The following is a 23046-nucleotide window of genomic DNA, read 5'->3' as shown; positions in this document are numbered from 1 at the left end:
TCCGCCGCACTATACGCGATACGCGATTTCATAGCAATAATTATTGGGCGCACGCTCGGCTGGGCTTCCTAGCCCCCTAGCCCCCCCCCCCTCCCTTCCCCTCCGCTTCCAGCTCACAACGATCCGCGGATATAATGCATAAAGACGATCGATTGCACCCTTCTTTAATTCTCCTTCATCCCTTTAATCGAATACGCGGGATACTATACTACTTTGTAAGAATGCGGTATATTTCAGCGAAACCTAAAGTCCGTTGCGCTGATAACACGATTTTATTGGGATAAAATATACTGGTTCGCGCGGAAAATTCTAGCAAAAATTTACTGAAAAATGAATTATATTATAATAAAGAGAGAATTATAGATAATAAAGAATTACTATATCTTTTTGAGAAAAAATATTACACAAAGAGTTGAATTGCAATTTAACTCTTACTCTTATCGTTAATCACAATTTTGCGAAAAATATCTCGTTATTTTGTACAGATTTTTTTTTTAAATCACATTTTAGAGATGGGAGAATTTTTATTTCTTTGAAGGTAATAGATTGTTAACTTTAGCGGCGCTTTCTTTTATCTTCATTTTTTTTTTTCTAATATTTGGTTTCGCGCTCATGTCGCGTCTCATCTGTCGCGAACTGATGAGAAAGTAATGCGATTGAAACTCTATCAACCTCCTCTATCTCTGTGAACGTGTAAAAAGATTTACGATTGAGAATTTTCTCCGAGCTTGTTTTGTATTATCATTGAAGATTATTACTCGAGCTCTCTTTATTAATCGTCTCTTTTCTCACGAAATTGATGCAGGAATTTTTCGACAATATTCTAGCATTTGAACTTTGTTCACATTCGGTCTATTGTTATTTCATCGAAGTGGAGAGATAGATTCGAGAAACTCGGCGTTTTGACCAATTTGCACAGTCGTAAGATCCCATCTCGAGCGATCAAGTATACGTTCATGCGTAAATATAAGTTCACCGTAGGAGATGGTGATCGGTGCCGGTATAGAGCGGATTGGAAAAGGTTAATATCGTACGTAAGAAAACGCGACGTGCGCGAATGTCGGAGTTGCCTGGTTGCCGCGAATCTATGGCCAAGTCTCGAGATTGCAATAAAAAGATCGGTGAAGGGAGAGTGATGCGATTCCTGTATCGATGTCGGTCTCGGTGCCGGTGCCGGTGCGCGGTGTTCCGTGCGCCGGTGTTTCGTGTGCAGTGGTTATCTAGCGGGGCAAAAGCTTTCTCCTAGGAAGGCCTTTGAGAAGCGTCCTTTCTCTCTAAGGACGTCGGGGCGTTGAAAGAGTTTGTCTCAAGGCCGTTGCTCTTGTACAAGAAATTAATGCCGCGTACTCACTTTGCAAACTGGGAATCGAATCACGCCACTGTCTATCACGATAGTCGCGAGTCCAAGTATTATCGTAGATTATTTAATGAGAAAATCTTTTCTCATTAATCTGACCGCGGCGAGTGAGACTCTCATGGATATCTCCAGGCGCTTTAACAATACCGGATATGACTATATGTATAATTGTCGCTTTCCTTGGCGCTGATATTCAAGCGATAAAAGGTAGCGATCGTCGGGATTAACATTCCAACTCTTTGTATAAATATCCTACATCTTTGCGCACGCGCGCACACGCACACGCATTTTTTAATATCAAACATGAATTATCTCTTCTATATATTTTTTGTTTTTTTTCTCTCTATTGTTTATTTTATATCTATTCTTTATTTTATATTTTTTACTTATTTGGGAATATAATAAATGTTAATGATATAAAAGAAAGAGATTATCGAAAAGAATTTCAAAGTTGTTGAATATTGGATAAAAGTACAACGTGATATATTGACCTGTTCGATCATATACATTTCTCTAATTACCGAAAATTATGTATATGCCCTAACTGGCTTGTCGCGAAAGTTTTTACATTTCGCCGATACAAGCAAATCGCGCGAACGAGGCGAGTTTAGAAAAGTACTCTCGGCCGCGTTAATCGTTCACGAGAATTTCCCGATGCTTTACCATGGGCTTTCCCTGTTAGAGAATGTGTACGCGCGTAATATAAAATTCTTGCCTCGCGACTCGTTGCATCGAGGTAATTTACGCGCGCGCCATCCCCCTACGCTCCTGAGGGGGGCATGGAAATATTTACTGGCACAATGAAAACTCAGTTTTTGTGTTCATATGTGAATGTCTTATTCTCTTAGGAATGACACACACATTTATCTGACTTGGGAAACTTAAAACATTTACGGAAATGCAAAGTTTTTCTGCAAGGGTCAATAGAAACTGCAAGTACTAGTCTTTTGCGTGCACGCACACATATCGTTAAATATATACTTTTATATACTTTGTTGAATATTTATTCGATACAATAAATGCCATTAAACACTGAACAGTGTCGCATTTAGATTTATGGAGTCTTTGGTATGTAGTTTTAGTTTGAAAATATTTTACGGCTTTTTTTTTTCCTAAATAAAATTGTATTACACGAAACGGTAGCTTTTACGAGTTTGAAGAGAAATTATACGTAAAAAAAAAAGTTCTATTCAATCAGAGCATATTACTGTGTTTTCTTCTTGAAAAATTAAATAATATGCATTTTTGTAAAATTGATAAATTTATTGTGTGAATTATTAAATTCTCCAATTAAAATTATTAATTGAATTTTTTTTGTTAATAGAATTTTCTCCGAAGATCAAATTAATGTTTCTCTCTTTCTAAATTGCATTATGAGAGACTAAAATAAAATATTTACTATTTTTTTTCAAAATTAAATTGTTTATTTCTATCAGAGAAAAAAACAATAATAAAAGCAACAATAAAAACACAATAATCAAAGGAAATTGAGAAGCAATAGTATTATAAGTTTTGAATAGCACAATTTGAAGAGAAATGCGCTTTCTTATCTTAAATATATAATTTAATCTAATTACATCAGTCAATTTAAAAGTCATTCGGAGAGAATATTGGAAATTTAATGTGATACAAATCTAACACTTTGTAACATTTGATAACGATTAGGGAAACAATTGCGCTTTGTGCAATCCTAGATACATACCAATGATGCATTGTAGAGAAATGTGCGGAAATCGCTCAAGATTCAGTATTTAAAGGACTCTCAATTGATTATTTCTAATAATTGTAATGGACCGTCATATATGGTGCAGTAAGGGCAGTAAGGGTATATCGAGGGTTAACATTCTTATGTTCATTTATAACTGCAACTATACGGTTTTGCAATTCAATGTTCTTATATTTTCTTTTAGAGATATACAAGCTTTGATTACAATAAATTGCTCTTGAAACGCTCGTCTGTCAAAATTTGCGTCAAAAGTTGCGTGACTTGGCATATAATTGTTTAAAGTATTTCCAATACAAACATAAATAGCGATGCAGCAATGGTGATATCATAGGAATTAATCAAAAAAGCTAAAAGATATTCTCCGATGGTACAGGTACACCTAATGCGCCATCCGACGCGGAACATAACGGCTGCTATCGATACGCGCTTCCGGCTTTCCATGAAAACAGGTCGGACACGCTTTGAGAAATTTCTTCAAGATGATTTGCGCATTACGCACATGTCGGGAGAAAAGTTCATTACTAGATTCACTGCGATTTCATGCTTGTCACTTTTACGCTTGATTCTGTCATAATTTTCATTAACGTTAAATCGTCTCTAGTGAGCTAGAAAAACAGAATCGTCGAGTTACACACACATATATCTTCTTGTATATTATTTTCATCTAAAAGATTTTCTATTAAATTTTGTATGATCGAGACGTGTTTCAATTTGCAATAGGGAAGTATTTGCGCATAGATTTATCATTATGAAGCGAAGTATTCGATTCCACCTCGAATTCTATCATCAATTTGCGAGGAATCGCGAGAAAACGCGGACGTTAATATTTTCAGAATTTCGACGCAACGTTCGTTTCCTTTTCGAATAGTTTATTGTGATGCTAGAGATTTTTTTCTCTTATATCCGTATGGCCGTTGTTCAGAAACTTGTCGTGGAAACAATCGTTAGCCTTCCTCGTCCGTCATCGAATTAATCTTTTATCCTTGATATCGCCATTAAATTAAACCGCGACTGATTGTAATGTATTCGGCGGACAGAATCGCGATTTTACTCGGCGTATAAGGTCGCTTGAAACGAGTATCCGCTTCTTGCGATATGTGGATTGGTTTGTAAAGGAAAGTCAAGTTAATAAAAAGAGCATTATCGCGCACGTGAAAAAGAGACTACAAAATAATAAGTCACATGTTATAGATCTTTGTTAAAACGTATTGTCTAGATTATTAAGAAATGTAAACAAATTGAAATTGATAATTCAAAAGCTCCATTCTATCGGCTCGGAATAAAAAATTTTAACACTTGCAAAAATATTTATATAGCAAACATTCGATACGATCTTGATTTTTTATTAGTATTGAAATTTTTTTATTTACTATTGAAATGGGACGAAGGCGGAAATGGAACGATTGGCTTTGTAAAATATCGTTGAAATTATCCGAGCCTAACCTCCTGACCCCGATTCTACTAGTCTTTCTGATGACGCGAATGATGGCATAGCGTTCTCAAGTTCGCGGCATCGCGTGCCTTGCAGAATGCGCAATTTAGACAAGAATCGTAATATTAATGAATTCACGATACTGGATGCGGTAACGACGATGACAGATGTAGCGACGCGAACGGCCACGCGATTCTATACACATTTTCTCACAAGTTGCATACGTGGGAGGAGTAAGGTTAATGACGCGGAAATGTAGCGAGCGACGTCGATTCGTAATAACGCTCGACAAGATTCTGAATTTTGCTTTGCGCAACGATACTTTTCGTTAAAAAAAAAAAAATGACGCAAATATAAAAATCTACGTACGCGCGGAAACTAATGGACAAATATAGATGGGCTGCAAGGAGGAATATCAATATCAATTGACAGATGCGTTTGATGCGGCTAATTTAATCGGTAAGGCAATCTATTCTTTGTAAAATTATGGAAAGTTCCAACAAGTTTACACTTATCGTTAAATTACGCCAAGAATCTTTTTTGCGAATATTTATATCAAAATTATTCATAATATTGCAAATGGGCTATTCGATATAAGTAGAACTTTATTTATTCATTTTTTTAATGAATTTTAGTGATTTTTTTCATTTCTGATTGGTCCAACGAATTGCATTCTTTTGTTCTTTTTGTTGTCTTTCGGTCTGATTTACGCTCCTTTCACTCTGCTCTCCCTTAGGCGCCCATCGCGATCAGCCGTGCGTGCACGCATATACGCACCCAAAGACGGCGTGCATCGCGTATCTAAATTGTGTGTGAGTGCAGTATGTGTTACGTACCTCGTGGCACACGCGGTTGTGAAACCGCCGCCGCGGCGTAACGAATTATAAGGTGTCGGTTGCGTGGTGACATTTCTATCCGCCTACGAGTTCTGGCGCGAGCGCTCGGTTTCGATTCGACAATTCGCCTCATTGATCGGTACAATATCGTTGAGAGTCGTATAAATTGCGATTTCAACAATCGAATTCAATGTATGGAAACGGATCCATTTCCTTTAAGTATTGTAAACCTCCTGGTACAACATCTTTCTATACTATGCTAATATGCATACGGATTCGATTTTAATGTAATGAATCGTGTTTTTTGTTCGATTCAACGACCACAATACATTCCGATCGATAAGAACTATTATCAATGGAACGAAGAAATTAAATATGTTGTGTTGGAAAAGAACACATGTTTTATAATAAAAACAAGAAATTACTTATTAATATTCACATAATACGGATTCATCTATTATTTATATATTTTTTATTTTATCAATTACAATATATTTCCCACAAAGACGGCTCTTACGATTCGCGTTATTCACTCGTTCTCAAGTTTAATTAATTTTTACTCCGCGGCGTGTTTTAGTTTTTGTACGGAGATATCGTTCTCTCATTCGCTTAACCGTCGCGTACACGGTTATTCGACACGAGAAAGATAGCGTGTATCCGGCGTCGTATATATTTTCCCGTTTTCGTCCCCACCATTCTTCATCGTCTCTCTGTCGGTGGCGTGTAAACACGATTTACAATGTACGAATGTCGCGATATGTATAGCAGAGTAACTCGTATGCGAAAAAAGAAGAGCTTCTTTCCCCTTCGAAACTGCCATTTTGTTACCGAAGCTCTCTGTCAATATCGACATAGCTTCCGGGCTGAAACTGCGTTCGCCGCGTTTTCATTCCAAGTGCTCGTAACACTTGACAACGTGTTCGGTGTCTGTCAAGTTACTCGATCGCGTCTCGCCTTGTCACCGCCCTCTAGAAACCACCGAGTTTCCGAAGCCGTCGAGTTTCTACGAATCGATAATCGACGACACCTCTCTGTCGCGTGATCGTCATCGTTTATCGTCTACAATTTCTTCATTAAAATTTTAATTTTGTTATTAAATTAGTATCATTCTTTAACTTGAAAAATGTTTGGTTGTGCGCATTAGCATGTCAGCGTAATTTTAATCTTAATCAATATATCAATGTACGAATTCTTTATTTGTCTTTACAAAAAGTGGATTTAGAGAACGAGCTGAGCTGGCTTTCGACCATTCAAAAAGTTGAGTAAAATCGGGGGTACGCGAGACACTTTGCTGAAACTAGTTTGGTGTGCGATGAATTTCCGGTGAATTAATTAAGCCGCCGTGTTGTTCAAGATGAACAAAATATCGCGAGTTTTCGAATCATAAAAATATCGCAAATACAAGGTCGAGATAACTGTTATGTATGCTCAAAATGTGATAAACGATGAAAAAAGAAATGAGAAGAAACCGCAACCAACTTTATTCAGGACGATATCCGTGTGTATTCGCGTTTTACAAGCAACGATACATCGCGTCGAGTTTAATAATATTATCATTTTATATTTCACGCGTCATTACTTGCTCATCGCATTTAAGTGTTTTCTCTCTCTCGAAATAAACGTCCGAGAATGAATTATCGTGGACGCGCATCGTTTCCCGGTAGTTGGAAAAATTTCTCCATAGTAGTTGGAAAATCCTGCGGTTACGTACACCGAAAGCAGAATATTTAATCTCAAATTTCAAATTAAAATACTTTTGGCCAACAATACTGTTGTACGATTATTAATATTTCATTTTGCTACCGCAGCTAACGATATACATATTGTGTGTGTGTGTGTGTGTGTGCGTGTGTGTGTGCGTGTGTGTGCGTGCATATATATATATATATATATATATATATATATATATATATGTATATGTATGTATGTATAAAATCTCCGTCAACATAACGCGTTTTCTTACACAAAGCTGAAATCCGAGGCAGAGAAACTTGGTACGCGGTGATGTTGGTAGAGAGTGTAACAGCATCCTATGTGTGAATCGCCGAGTTCAATGTGGTATAAACACGCCCCTACAGGGCAGGTGGCACAAACCCGAGTACTCAGATGCGCAGGTATAATGGTCGATGTGGCATCGACTAAACTCGGGAACGGGAGTCGTAGTGTACGCGAAAAGGAACCCTACATCTACCGGTTTACGGAGGTTTAACGGAGTCGACGAGAGCTTCCCATTTAACAATTCGAGATCCTCGACTGGAAAAAGCGAGAGATCGTTTGGTCCTTGTCATTATACTCGTATCTGGCACCCAGTTTTTCCTTCTTTCTTCCTATGTTGTGCATCTGCCCTTAAGAAGGTAACGCACGAATAATGGTACCCGATTGTCCGGTCTTTCCATATTGCTCCCCTCGCGTTTTCCTCAGCCCCGCACGCTTTTCCTCTTATCATCCACGAGTTCTTTGTCCTCAACCTACTCTCTACTTCACGAGACGCTTTTTCGCCGACCGAAAAAAGAGAGAAATAAAAAAAGGGCGTCGTCCCGACAAAGCCAGAGTCTATTGTATCCCGAGCTAACTGAGTTTGTATGCTCTTGTTGGTAATTCGATTTTTTTGTCGTGACCGTCTGGTAATTAAAATCCGTCCGTCCACATCGACGGTAAAAATTATACTGGATCATCGTTATTAACTATAACGAATTATATCGCATTGCGTGTTTTCTTCTTTTCCCTTCCCTCACTCCTAAATATCGGAAATATTTCCAGCGAAACGATCGCGTAAAGTCCCTGCGAATTACGAAATTGCGCGATTTATTTATGGTATCGCGTTGTGCGAAGACGGTAAATTTATTTTATCTCCAATCTTGCGCATGCTTCGCGATGTTTTACAGCCTTGCGATAATTATTGCCTACTAAAAAACATAACGCGTGCGTGCCATTTTACAGAATATTTGAAAACTATTAGGTGTTTAATTTTTGTGAAACTAGAGAACTTTTATTTTCTTCAGAATTTTGATACATGACACAAAGTTTGGGACGATTTTTTTTTAAATATGCAAAATTGTATAGTATGTAGAGAGAGAGAGAGAGAGAGAGAGAGATTTTTTTAATATAAATCTTTGAAAATTATTAAAATCTTATGCATATATAAATTTTATATATATAATCAAACGACAGATTCACAGATATTTTTAGTATTAGTATGATAATTGATTAAACAAATTAAACAGACAGACAGATGAAAGGAAGGAACACGAAACAAGTTTTGTTAGTTTGTGTCGTGGACTCGTGTCGTCGCTGGTTTGGAGGATCGATGCCGTTCTTCTTTTTCAGCTTTATCTTTCTCAGTCTGTGCTTCCCTATATCGAGGAGCAAACGAGATACTTTATTGTACATTATACAACTAAAGAGATAAAATAAAATTTGCAAATTGAAAAAAAAATAAAAGGATAAAAAAATTCAGAGAAAATATTGATTTTGCCAAGTTTTTACTCAATAAGGCGTTAATAATACGCTTTAAATATCGGTTATAGTTTTTCTGCAGCTTGCCGACGTGATGGTACGCATCTTTTACTCGCTCGTTTCTCTCAGGATATTCCGCTTTTTATGCGCGAAGCGAATTAAAATGGATTTTGCTGCTCGAGAAGGGCAGTCATTTTCGTCAGTCCTCGCGCGGCTCATTCGATCGCGACAATCGGTTGATCGAGCAGGAAATTTCAATTTCTTCTTTTCCTAAAGGCGGTGCGCAAAACTTGTTTGACGATTACAGACGATTACGCCTAATTATCCCGATCTCGGGTTTGAAACCTATCGCGGCTCATTGAATTCGAATTGACAGTTTGTTTCGAGCGCGCGACGAGGTACATCTCGTAATTATGACTGATAGTTTTCACGTGCCTATCGTTTTGCTTCGTGTCGTTTGCGTAACTGAGCACGGTATTGAAGCTTTTGGTATCTTCACTTGCGCAATATCTTTGCCATACTCTTTTCATTTTTTTTTTGAAAAATTATAACTATTCATTTTCGAAAAAAATAATGAAATTTTTATGCGGAAGCTAATTTTTTTTTTTTTTAAACATTTAATATAATCTTTATCTCTACACTGTGCAATTGTAAAGTAATTTTTAACGAATTTCTTTAAAATAGGAGTAATTTTTTTCTGCGATCTGGCAGTTGTGAAGGGAAAATAACGGCAGATATCGATGATGTAGACAGATCGGGAATGGAAGATTACGAGAAAGTAGTAGCTTGTACGAATGCATTTCGAAAGGCGTACGTTTGTTGAAAGTGGCGACAGACAACCGGGAGACCTAAAAACAATGCCCCGCGCGCGTTTAAACAGGCGACGAACGAACAAACGGTATTCTAGACTGTAGGCTAGGCGCTTATCGCGGCCACGCCTAATCGCTCTGATTACGACGCTCGCAGCTTGGCGCCCGGATCTTTAAAACCCGGTTCGCCGATCACTGGTCGTCGTTCGTCATTCGTCGCGTTCGTGCACACCGCGCGTAAATTCCGCGTATAACGCTTTTATCTGTACAAGTTCGTTCGCGGATTTATGATAATCGATTGCGGCAAGATCGAAGGATTAGCGAATGCTTCTTTATTCCTGCAAGATCGAAATGCGTAATTAATTGCGCAATTTAATAATACGTAGAGCTCAATTATTGCTTATAAATCCAATCGTTTTTGAAATAAATTTTTTACATTACAATGTTTGCGCTTTAAAAATTTCTTAGACATTTTTGACTTATTTAAATTTTGATAGTGTTCCGGGATCATCACGAACAATGTTCGACAACAGATATCATTTTCACAGTTTGATAAGATAGTTTCACAGTATAGAAAAAATTTTTATACTTTACGTAGGATTTTATTGGTCTTCTATTAGGATTAAAATCAGGATTGAATATCCACGGCTCGCGGACTATCATTTTCCAGCCTAATCTGTAAAATCACAGTTTCAAAATTGATCGGTATCAATGTGCGTATGCGTATACACATATGTAATATACGTGTTGTCTGCTGCGTGTAGCAATCGTGCGCCGTATAGGTGTGTGCAGGTACACGTACGAAGGGAGGCAGAATGAACAGCAGGCTATAGAGTTCGCCGCCCGAGAGAAAGTGAACCAGTTGGCGGTGTTGGCGAATTTCTCGTCGCGGCGCAAGGCGAATAAGCGCACCGTGTGCTGCCTGCTGTCTGCTTCTGTCTACCTGTTGTAAACCGGCAACCATGCCTCTCTCATCGCAAGGCGATTATGCCGAGCAATTAATTGAGAGTCGATCGACAGACGAGAGATTTTTGGCGAACCACCTTCCTTTTCCGCGCCGGCCAACACCGAGCCGCGAATGTCTGCTCGCGTAGACCAAAGTAGGGCAGTCATCGGTGATTACACGCTTTTGCACTAGTTGCACTTATCTCTGCGTCAGCATGAAATATAATTCCTCTTGAAATTCATCGCAATTAAACACATATGTTTGTGTAAGATTTGGTTTGGCTTTTTCAAGTTTTCCGTGAACCCGGTATACATCTTCCTTAGTACCGGTTCGCGGATCTATTGGCGGAATCAATTGTATAATAATTGCGATATTGCGATAGTTTATCGCGCGATTGACATTTTGTATTTGCGTATAGCCCGTAATACGCTAATTCTAGATGCATCTCATTTATCCAGCGATAAAATAGTTTAACTGGCTAATACTATAAAAACGATTTTACGGTTTAAACGCGGCCACGAGTAGACGGTATAGCGCGCATAATGTGTGTTTAATTACTTAATTAAGTAGTTTCTTAACCCCGTGTGTTAAGAATCGCGTAGAATCGCGCGCGATATCTCTGCTCCCGAGAATTGAATTAATAATCAAAGTGGAGCGCACGCTTTCGCCTTTATTCATTCAGAAGGAAGCGCTCGAAAAAAAGTGACGAATGAATAAAAATAGTCGAGTCGTACTACAATTTAGAGCGCACTTGCTTTTATGTACAATATATAGCCATTATTTATCGTAGCGATCGAATATGCTTTTACAAATAGGAAGACTTGTCACTATGTCATTTACATATATCTGAGAAAATAAAATTTGGCTTGAGAAAGACTTTGATCCATTTCTCCTTGTTGATTTCTATTGAAATATATATAATACCTTTCTTTTTTCCTACTGTACTATATATATATATTTCTGAAGAGAATTTTAACGCATTTATTACTTGTACAAAGTGTAGATTTCGAATTGCCATAAAGAGATCTTTATATAAAGTTGAAAGATACTCTTTTCAACTTTATTTTTGGAAAAATTTCTCCCACCATTCTCAGCTTGAGAAAATATTTTCGCAGACATCCTCGAAATATCTGTGAATAAAACATTTTATGCGTCGAAACATCGAGGCGTGCAAAAGGCGTACGCTCTTCTTGCTTTTTCGTCCTTTTCCTTTCGCATGCAAGATTATTGTACACATTTTTAATTATTGTTGGATTAAACGTCAAGCTTTTCTCTCGATATACCAAGAAAATAGCACATGCTGGAATATCACTCTGTCGTTTTCTCATAAACAGATCATTAGCGCCACGTTAGTGATAGTTTGTGATTGACTCGTTATTAATAAGTAATCAGCGTCTCTATACATGCGTGTTAATTAAGCAGCGATAAGCCATTGATAATTTTATCGTCAACTCATGAAATGAAAAAAAAAAAAAAAAAACGCATGTGCGATCATTATAAGGAAGGTATTTCTGTAAACATGCTGTTCAGTTATAATTAATCGATAATCAAAAATCGAATACTCTATTTGCTGGCAATTAACGAATCAATCAATCCCCCTATCGGTTGAATGTGACGCACGACACAAATAATTAATTAATCTGCGAATAGACTCGCAAAAACCAAGATGTACGGTGAGCTGTTGTTAACGCGATGAACTTGGATGAAGGATCCAATTCTGGTAGAAAACGGGATAAAGGGCCGCCGTCGCCGTCACTATCGCCGCCGTCGGGGGTGAGAACGCGATGCGTAAGAGACGAGGGGAAGTCGCGGAGGGGTTGCGCCCAGGACGAAGAGTTATTGACCTGCCGCCGAGGAGGTTCTCTTGTTTGAGAATGGCTGGCAAGAATCTTTTCGAGGTCGTTTTTATGGCGCACGAAACGTCACGTTTTCGTCAAATTAAAATGCAGAAAAGAATGCGAATCGATTATTTTATATTCGTGATCGACAAAATTAAAGACGCTTTATCCTTTTAATTACTATTTTATTTATGTCTGGCCTTGTATTTATATATTTTGAATGTTATGCACGTTGTAATAATATATAAATGGAAATTATATTTATATAATTATATAATGCCGCGTCTTTTGTAAATTTAATCTTTTTACGTGTACGGTAAAATATGTTTCATATATTTTTACCCTTTTGATAAAATCACACACATCTCACATTTTTTTATCTCTTTCTTTTACAATCAATTATTGCATTCTTATAGATGTTCTCGCATAATCGAGTTTAATCAGCGTCAATAGTAAGCTCTTTCAATCGTCCTTTCGCCTTCTCTCCTTTCCATATTCTCCCGACCGTTGAGGCCAACGACCCGTATCGACAATAGCGATGGCGACGACGAAATTTCACTTATACTTCGCCGCGGGAGAGAAAGACACCCTCTGAAAACACTTTGTCCTCTTAATAACATGTGGATGCGCACGCGCGTGCTTGCAGTCGATGACTATTGTTAATTTTCGACCGTCGCACAATGGTCCGATAAACCCCTTGAGCCCAACTATTTTTTGTTCTAATAATGTTTCTTCGAACATGCAAATTAAAAGGAAACTTTTATTTCACGACATTTTTCGATAAACTATTGCGTATATTAATCGATGTGTGAACAACTGCGTAGAATTCGACGATTCGAGGCGTGCTTTCGAATAACGAAACGACCGAAGGCAGGTGAATTATTAGAATAATTAGAACTGGTAATGGATCCCTTTATTGAGTGAAAGCGACCGGGGCGAGCAGGACGACGCTTGATTATTCCGTCGCGTTTATGTAACTCGCCGTACAAGTATAATTATTCACCGTATTACGCCGTAAATACCACAATCCACACACATGGCATATGCAATGATATTCGTATTTGTCATTGCGAGCGTGATAGAGAGCCGCTTGTGAAAACCTTCGCCGCGACCGTAATGAACTTCTCGGCCATTGTCTAATGCCGTCACTTTTTCCGCGGGCAATCAAAGTGTAACTGTCGTCGGTCCAAATACTCCGACCATGAGGAATTGTCGTGAAAGCATACCGCTTCGCGCACGTGTCGCTCGAGATGTAGACCTGGAACATATTATATTAGAGAACCAAGTATTATTGTTATAAGTCGTTTAACTTTAAATATAACTGACGATTAATCTCCTCTGCACTCTGCCTAGTGATTTCAACTCGTTATCAATTCAGGCAATTTGGAGCGGGCATAAGAGTACGTCGAGTGCAAATTTGGCTATGTGCATTCCAAGAGAGAGAGAGAGAGAGAGATTATTTATTATTTTCAACAAAATTATTTATAAATTCTTCTTTACTTGCCGTAAAACTTGATGTCCAAGATTTTGCATCACATTCTTCTTTCTTGCGGGAGATTGGAAAGTGTGCTAATTTAAAGAGAATGAGTTATGTTGTTTTACTTTACTCTAATGGTTGATTGGAAGGGAAAGTATATATTATGTGAAATCACACAGGGCGATATACCGCGCGCGATTGCGCTGCAGTAAAGAGGCAAATCATTTTTTTTTTTTCCCCATCTCTCAATACTCATAGCAGGTTAATCTTAGTCGACCCGGCGCGCGCCCGAGTAAACGCGATCTTCCGCGACGCGATTAATTTTCTCGCGTGCCGCCGCCGCCGCATGCACGTCTGTTTCCTGACAGGTTTCAAACCAACGATAAGTGGAAATCATCGTACGAATAGCGTAAGTGCATGGCTGTTGTGCGTGGACGATGGCATTAGCAAATCATGTATACATGAGTCTAACGTGAGTAACAGGATCGACGAATACACATGGAACGTATAAAGGCAAAATTCGCGTTTAGAAACTTAAAAGATGAGCTTTCCATACAATTAAATTAGCTCGAATAATTTCAAAAGAGAAATCAAAGTAAATGCTAAGTTGAAAATTGAGATTGAAGATGGAAAAAATATTTCGTCACGGGCAAACAAAGTTGCGATTTATTATCACGCGAGCTTATCATTATAATTCTGGCGGCGATTCTATCGACAAACATCTTGATCGCGCTTGAATAATGGACAAAGATGAACGATGATGCTCTTTTACTGACGGACTTTCCCTTTTCCAGGTTATCGGCAAAAGTTACAGGCATGTATTTCACGCGGGCCCACGAAATGTCACGGTTTTTTTTTACAGTCGCGCGTTTTTATGCGGGCTTAATCGCACGCGTTCGCTTTGTCAATCATCAACGGCGCGTGATGACCAAGTTGGATGAGCAATCGACACCGAGTAATTACGCTAATCGACCTCTCATTCGAATAAACTGTTGCCAAAACCTTCGGTGATGAGCATCCGCGACTTTGCTTTTCGTATCCGCGTGCTTTTCGATTTGAAAATAATCGGTCATTTTGACAATGTTCGATATCTATTTATATGATGTATTTTTTATCGTAATTTTTTAAGTAATAGTTTAAAAATATTTTTGCGCAACAGCTTAATCTTAGTCTTTTAGCTTTTCAACTAATTATTTATCTATATTTGATTTATGAGAAAAAGAGAATTAATCATGACTTTTTTTCTGTTTCAGCATAAGATTATCGAGAAACCTAAAATACAGTTCCTACAAAATGAAGGGGTGAGTGAAAGCAATTTTTTTTCTTTCTATCGATTTTATCGTATAAGTCGTCAAAGTCGTACGCGATTACAACATTAAGCGCTGCTTTATCATCGGTCAACTAAGTAAAGAGATTATGATAGATTAGAGATATAGAACATTCGTTAATCGCGCAAACAGATACCATGATTATTTTTTTATTTGGAAAAAAAAATTTCCACCATTCGAGAAAAAACAGCAACTATCCATCTTCTCTCTTAAAACATTTGCCAAACACTATTAATTATATAAGCATAATTGTATTTCTCTGAAACTATTTAGTATCTATGACGTTAGTATCTTTGATATTTCGCGTATCGACATTAATTTTTTTCATTTACCGACAATCATAAGTACGAGGAACGAATTAATCATCTCGTATACGTTTTCATTTTTATGAATCGGCGTGTATGTCCGTCCTAGCAATTTATATGATCGAGACGGATGGATCGAGAGGAAAAGACTTTCGAATCTCGATAGTTAATTAAAAATTATTTATGCAATACCGGAATAGAGTTATACAAAATAAGGGGAAAAAAGACGGTAAAATTTTCTTTTGGTGAAAATAAGAGTGAGAGTGAGAGGACAGCGAACACCTTCAAAACCTTCTTTTCTCCTTATTCATCAACATAGGCTAATAGTCATTTAATAACAAAGTTATTTACGAATATTTTATTTCACGGCATTTTTATGCAACTCTTTAGAGAGAAATCTATACTTTTCATATTTACACACGTATATGTTATATACTGTATTTTATTCTATTTTTTTTTTCTATTGTTATAACATCATTTACGTGGATATCTTTCTCACATCATCGCAACGTCACATCTCGCATTATACGTGAGAGAGATCTCGCGACAATGGCGTGACGTTGCGAGAGTCCGATCTCTCAGCCGGTCGAGCAGTCGCGAAATCTTGAGTATGCGTGTGTTCGTCATGGCTTCACACACACACACACACATACACCGAAGGTTCTTCGGTGAAGGCGATCGAGGTCGTTCGAGCAAGGTTATACACCATTTTCTCTCGCCGCCGCTGTTCGATCTCTCGGATCCCAAAAACCCTTCGAATATCGAGTGTATTTTTGGTTACGTGGAAAGATGAAAAAATATGCAATTGCATTACTTCGTATCAAATACGTTTTATTCAGCTTAATTTCGGATCTGCGCGAACGTCTTAAATTTTATCATAGTGTACACAAGTGCATTAACAAGAATATTCTTCAAAGTTTAATCAAATTAGAAATCGGAAGAATTGAAGAAATTATCAAAAATAAAAAAGATTAAGTACAATAATTATATATATCGTTTTTTTATTAATCATTAAACCTAAAAATACGAATCACTAATTGATTTTGCTTAATGCTTGCTTGAATCGTGCAATTAAGCCTTGATTCAAATTTAACAAAGATCGTAATTAATCCGATGTTGGTCAAATCTGATTTCACAGAAATCTGAAATCACAGATTAATTATTGCGCGATCGGCGCATTAAAGCGCATTATTTATGTTCGCTAGAAAAAAAAAACGGCCTTCGTGCCTAACGATATTTAAGAAGAGCTTCGCCATATGCCACTGGTATTTTCTTTAACGACAGCGACCGTTGAAATCTTTCTCGGTGATCTGGGGGTAATTGACCTGCTGCTCCCTTCGTCCTTCATCGGCTTCCCATTGCTCTCGAACGTGATCGTTGTTTTATTTACCCGCACGTATGTGTTGCAACGGATTGTACGATATCAAATTGGATAAGATAAACTTCTATTGTTAATTTTAATACCGTAAAAAAAAAAATTACTTTAATCGATTTTATATAGCAAAAACCAAGAAAAGTATAGCATGTCCAACTTTATTATTTTTCATTCGAAAAACTTTTTTGTTTTAATTTGAAATGGATTTTTTTCTTAGAAATTCTCCATACTAGCGATACATGATTTATCGTGAATTACAATATCGTAATTAATCCTTATATCAGGAGAAAATATGTGTGACTTTGATTTGTCCCTAAATCTTTGTCAGCAAAATTCTTATGAATTCCAGAGACATTTGAAAATAAACGTGTAATTGGACTTATCATTTTTTAGACTTGCATCTTGCGCTGTTTTCTTTGCATTATTATTTTATTGTTAGATTAATAGAAATTTTTTGTTCATTTATTTTTCGGATAATAATCGGATTTATTTTTCCAATAATCAAAAAGTTATTAGTTCTCTTAACTTTTTTATTCACTACTATAAAAATGATTTATTTATCTACTATTTCACTTTGATCTTTGACAATCTTTCAACTGTTGGAAATTCTAAAGAGCGTGCGTGCGTGCGTGCATCAACATCGACCTTTGCGCACATAAGTAATGCCTTAAGGCTCACATTCGATGTCTGAATAATTTTCTGCAGGAATATTTCGTTAGTGAACAAAAAGAATTCGTAAGAGTCCTCGGGCAGCAGAATCTCTGATATCACTGAAAATTAGGTAGCGAAAAGCGCTATTTCTCAATATATATATATATAATTTTTAAATTAAATACATACAATCTTGTAAACTTGCCTCATCTCTGTGTTTTTTGACGACAGTTGGTTTTACCTTTTTTTTAATGAAAATCTCGAGGGAAATTATTTGTTTGTCAATTTTTTTAATAAATACAGATTACATCTTTCATTAATTGCACACTTTTGCTATAATGGTACGAGCAAAAGATATTCCGGCCGGTATTATTCCGAACTATTGAGAAAACCCAAACTTTCTTTTTCTACTCCTTTCTTTTTATTTCCTCACATGGAATGAAATTCGTTTCGATGTCGAGTCCGAGAAACATAAAACGATTATTCTGCAATAATTCGTCATTTAGCAGACATTCTTACCGTGGTTGACATATTCAGGAAGAACTAATCTCCGCTCTTTTCTACACATCTTCATAGGCAGCCGCTATGTACATGTATATGTTACATGCGCAATGAGCGATTTCATGTGTAACAGTAATGCTCGGCACGATCGGGCACGATACGTGTGTGACAATCGACGATTGAATGAGGAAGAGGGAGGAAAAGGGGATTTTTCTTGTACGTATAAACTTTGACGACACGACTTTGACACGTATACCACGCAACGTTATATTATTTTTTCTTCTCTCTCTCTCTCTCTCTCTCTTTTAGAACATGGATTTTTTTCTCTCTTTTCCTTGAATAATTTTATCATGAATGTAGAGAATTTCTGTTATTTGTACAAATATACGGTTTAGTGATAGCCACAATTTTTTTCTCGCGCAGATTTGTACGCGACTGACTCATGCGCGCGCGCACGTGCTCGATTTTATATATGTATGTGTGCGTTACGTGCGAACGCTCGCCTTCACATTGTTGCCTTTCACTCGGTTTCTTAGAGCGCCCTGCTTATATTCTATATAGATGTAGATTTTACTCGTCGTATTATTGCCATTAAGGAAGAACTATATGGGATCAGCTACATCAAAAGCTAATAAATCTAATACATTTCAAGATTTATGAATTTGACATTGCACGCGACACACACACACACACACACACACAAAGCACTTTTAGCCTTTTAAAACATAAAATTAATAATTGATTTTTGAAGCTTTTTAAAGTAAAGAGAGATTTGCTCTGCAGAATATAATTTTTAATCTCAAAATCTAAATAAATATATTATCTTACATCAAATTTTTTTATAGTAACTGTATCACGATTTTATCTGTATGATACAAAAATTCGTGAAAATAAAAATTTTTATTTATGTGATGATACGATAATACGATTGATACAACGGATATGTCAATTTTTGTCATATCATACCACGGATTCGATAGAATGTTGATGGAAAGGTCTCGGTGCTCGAGTTTTTGGAGAAACGGAAGAGCACATTCCGGGAATTTGTCAATCATTCCGGATGTATTCCGACAAAGAGAATCGGAAAATGCTCTTTCTTCGATAATTTTGCGTTGTATGAAAAATATTGCCGTATTTTCCGCAAATAACTCAATCTAATCTCTTTGAAGCGTCTGAATTTAACAGAATATTCGGTTTTAATTTCAAATTATTTATAAACACTACTTGGCATCCACTGCAGGAAAATCGATAAATAGTTATCATTTGTGATAATAAAGCTATTAAAGAAGATTATTTGAAGTTTAAGAAATTTTATTGATCCGCCAATGGCGGATGGGCCAAACGATCAGATATTCAATCTGATCATGAATGATTTTTTGTAAATTTTGTTTTCACCAGTTGCACAAGAATGCGCACAGGCAATAGCGTGAATCAATTCTCGTTACGTTATATCTGACAAAAAAAACTTTATAACCGTATAACCCATTGTTTCTTTTCTGCAATAATATCGGTTGAGCAAATGGAGCTCAATCGGATGGAGTTCAATTTAAAAATTAGTTTCTCTGAGAAAAGACGCGGCGTTTTAGTGTGAAAGTAATTGTTGCGTTTTGCACAGTGGTCGAAATACGGACCAACTATCGTCACTTCGATGATGACATGGGACATCGTTTCGCAATTTTTCTTTTTTTAATTTACGAATTAAAAAGTAGAGGACAAGTGACATTTTTCTTCAGGGACGAAATTACGATTATTACGAGGCGGAAGTTTCCTTGTGTGTGTAATTATCTTCACGATAGACGTTTCCGTCTTGAGCCGTTCGTTATACACTTGTGCGACATGTACACGCGCAATACACGTGTAAAGTTTGTGTTTGCATTCAATACACACATATACAAATATAGTTGCTTCTCCCGGCGGATAAAGGTGGTATCCATCGTGGTGGTCAATCGCAACTGACACGAAACGTCGACGAAACGCTGCCGTAACAGTTACTTTTACGCGTGACCCACTTAGCATTCTAGCAGTCGAATCTAAGCATCACAATGAGAAGTGGGTCGACCTGAAATCATTGGATAAGCGGGTGGACGCGAGGCAACCCTAAAACGAAGGTCGTCCGCTCGCGGCATTCAGAAGGTCGAATGTGATCTCGCATAAGTAATACGTGGAAATCTCTGTTACGCGAACCTCGCGTAGATGAAGCGATATCATGGAAGAGCGGATTGCGCAATTTATATATAATGTAGCTTTAATTGTAATTTATAATTAATAATTTATTAAGAGGAGGAACTCGGGACAAATGTACAATTAATGTTTTTATTTTCTGTAGAGAGAATTTTTATGTAGAGAGTCATTATATAATCTTCGTAAAAAAAAAAAGTTAATTCGATATAAAACATATTTACGATTTTGAAATTAAATTTTATTCTACAGGGCACATATATTTACTTTAATTCACGATCTAATTATTTTTTTTAAGACTAAAGTGCTTTACGTATCAAATTCATAAATCTCGAAATCTAGTAGATTTATTAACATTTGATATAGCCGTGTCCAGTTCTTTCTTAATTAATTGTAACGACGTAATATTATTTGGGGACCGAAGGTATTCTTTGAATGATTAATATGATAATTTATAGATATTTATATTACGTGAGACCACGCGCTATTAAATGTAAAAATGCGAAAATGTTTCTTATTTTATGATTAATTTATATTCAGAGTACATCGAATATATTAGCACCTAGATCGATGTAACAGATAGTGGTTTAGAATGTTATTCGAGGATATCGTATTAAAAATTGTTGGATCTAAGTATCGAGCCTTGAGAGACGGTGATTATTCTAACGCGCTGAATGCGCGTGGATCGCGCGTATCGACGTTGATATTAAAACGGCGAGACGAAGACGTGCAATTGCCTCCGCAGATGACCTTTACGAGCCGATATACACTGGCTTCTCTGCTGATATGTGTCGCACATGTACGCAGTACGCAATGCATTGATTAATTTTAAAAACTGTGCGACATGAGTATCACATAAATTTGATACTAAACGAGAGTAGAAACTACGATATGAGAAAAAAAACGTTTTTGTCTTAAATTTCTTGATTGCACATTACTATATTTTTGCTGAAACGTTGAAGAGACTGTATTGTATTTACATTTGATGTAAAATATTTAAAACGCCAGGCTGTTACAAGGCCATAAAACGTTGCTATACTGAAATGGAAATATGCTAATGACGGGATATAACTATATATTTAGTCGATGAGCATTTAATTGTAATATTTCGATATTACAATTAATCGAATTTGTCATACCGAATTTCGTAAAAGTATCGCGAGCGAATAGATTTTTTTTTTTCGTTACCCATTATATATAAATATAACAGACAAGATCGGTCACTTAACATTTTTTTTTTTTTTATATATAATAGCAGGAAATAACGAGATGCGAAACAATAATTTGGATCGAAAACCGCTTATTCTATCATAGTACTAACTTCCCTTTCAGAATAATATAAACGTAGCGTTAACGTAAACAAAATTCGACATTGCGAATAGGATGGATACGCGCGATGCGGAGGATACGTGTATATACAGGGTGACTCATTACGATAAATCTCTCAACAATAATTATTTTCGTCAACCAATGTCTTTCTTCAATATTTGATCACTAATCTAATGTACCTAGTATGAAACATTTTTAAGAATTTTTGTCGAGGAGAAATGTTTACTATATAGGAAAATTAATAATATCCGTAATAAAATATTCGAACGAGATGAAGAAAACGATAGTTGTAGGATACCGTATAGGTGTGTCTTTAATCGTCGCGGCCTTGTGCGTATGTAGGCGACCGCGAACGGCGATATGCGGGTGTTACGCTTCTCTCGCGGCAATTATTTTTTTCTCTCGTTTACGCCATTCATTCACGTGATTTGTTATCTTATGTCCATGGCGTATGTGCATTTATCGTCTCGCATGCGATTGCTCTAGAAAAATCAGCGTGATTTGTAATTCAGCTACGTAAAAGTGCGCGATCGTTCTCGCAAGAGATTAAATCGAACGCATCTTTCGTCGCGGCGAACAAAATCTTTTTCTGCATCACTATACGAAGATCAACAATTGCGGATACGAAACGCGTTGTCATTATTATTATTGGTTATTATTGGTTGCATATTATCGATATTTGTTGCAAACGGCGACGTATCTTGCCTAGCTAAGACTCTGTTCACATAAATCATGTCCACATAAATCTCTACCGATTTCTGGAAGAGATAAACGCAAGAGGCGATTCACGCACAATTGAACAACCGTCAAATAAAATTTTTCAATCCGGTCACGGGCTGCAAAGTGTCTGGCGAAACTAGTTTCAGAGATCTTTTTGTCGAGCTTGACTTTTTTCTCGCCTCGTTTTTCATTTTGTCTCGCAGATCTTCTCGTTTTTCAGTGAGGTATGGGGTGAAAAGACAATCGTGAGGTTTGTTAAAAATTCTCCTCGATGATAAACGGTCCAATGCTATCCGATAATACGAGTTTAGATACCGTGGATACGTCCACATTAATTTTAAGGTAAAGTGAGCGGACGTTTGAGTCGCAAAAGCCGGAATATTAATATATTTTAAGCGTTAATTTAAAATTCTTTTAAAAAAGAAAGATTACGTGAATTAAAAGGGCTAAGAATGTTACAATTAATACATTTTGATAGATGCAAAATTATGACAGAGAAAGAGAGAATTTAAGTTTTACATAAGGAGATATTTTTACCCTACATATATGCATTCTTGTCGCGAGAAGTATTATTTCTTTTCCGATATGAACATTATTTACGAATGAGCTAATTATATTTTATCGTAAAATTAAGCAATTTTTATCGACATTTTTATTTTTGGCACTGGCAAACTTTTTCACATCAAGCCTTTGAAGAAACTGGCTATCTCGGCGAATTCTCGTCCGACATACACACACATACTGTGTGTGTATATATAACACTATGTATGTATGTGGGACGT

At 36.8% G+C, this 23046-nt stretch overlaps 1 protein-coding gene across 1 annotated transcript in view; it reads left to right on the top strand.

Annotated features, from left to right (window-relative positions):
• Window positions 1-23046, top strand: part of LOC126854211 (RNA polymerase II elongation factor Ell) — a 79630-nt gene that overhangs the window by 7369 nt on the left and 49215 nt on the right. The window contains exon 2 of the mRNA XM_050600743.1: window positions 15131-15178. Within this exon, the coding sequence (XP_050456700.1) occupies window positions 15131-15178 (48 nt within the window). The remainder of the gene's footprint in view (window positions 1-15130; window positions 15179-23046) is intronic.

Source organism: Cataglyphis hispanica, chromosome 1, assembly GCF_021464435.1.
Source record: "Cataglyphis hispanica isolate Lineage 1 chromosome 1, ULB_Chis1_1.0, whole genome shotgun sequence".
NCBI lineage: Eukaryota > Metazoa > Arthropoda > Insecta > Hymenoptera > Formicidae > Cataglyphis > Cataglyphis hispanica.
Note: the sequence above shows the minus strand (reverse complement) of the source record. Positions and strands in the feature narration are given on the sequence as shown.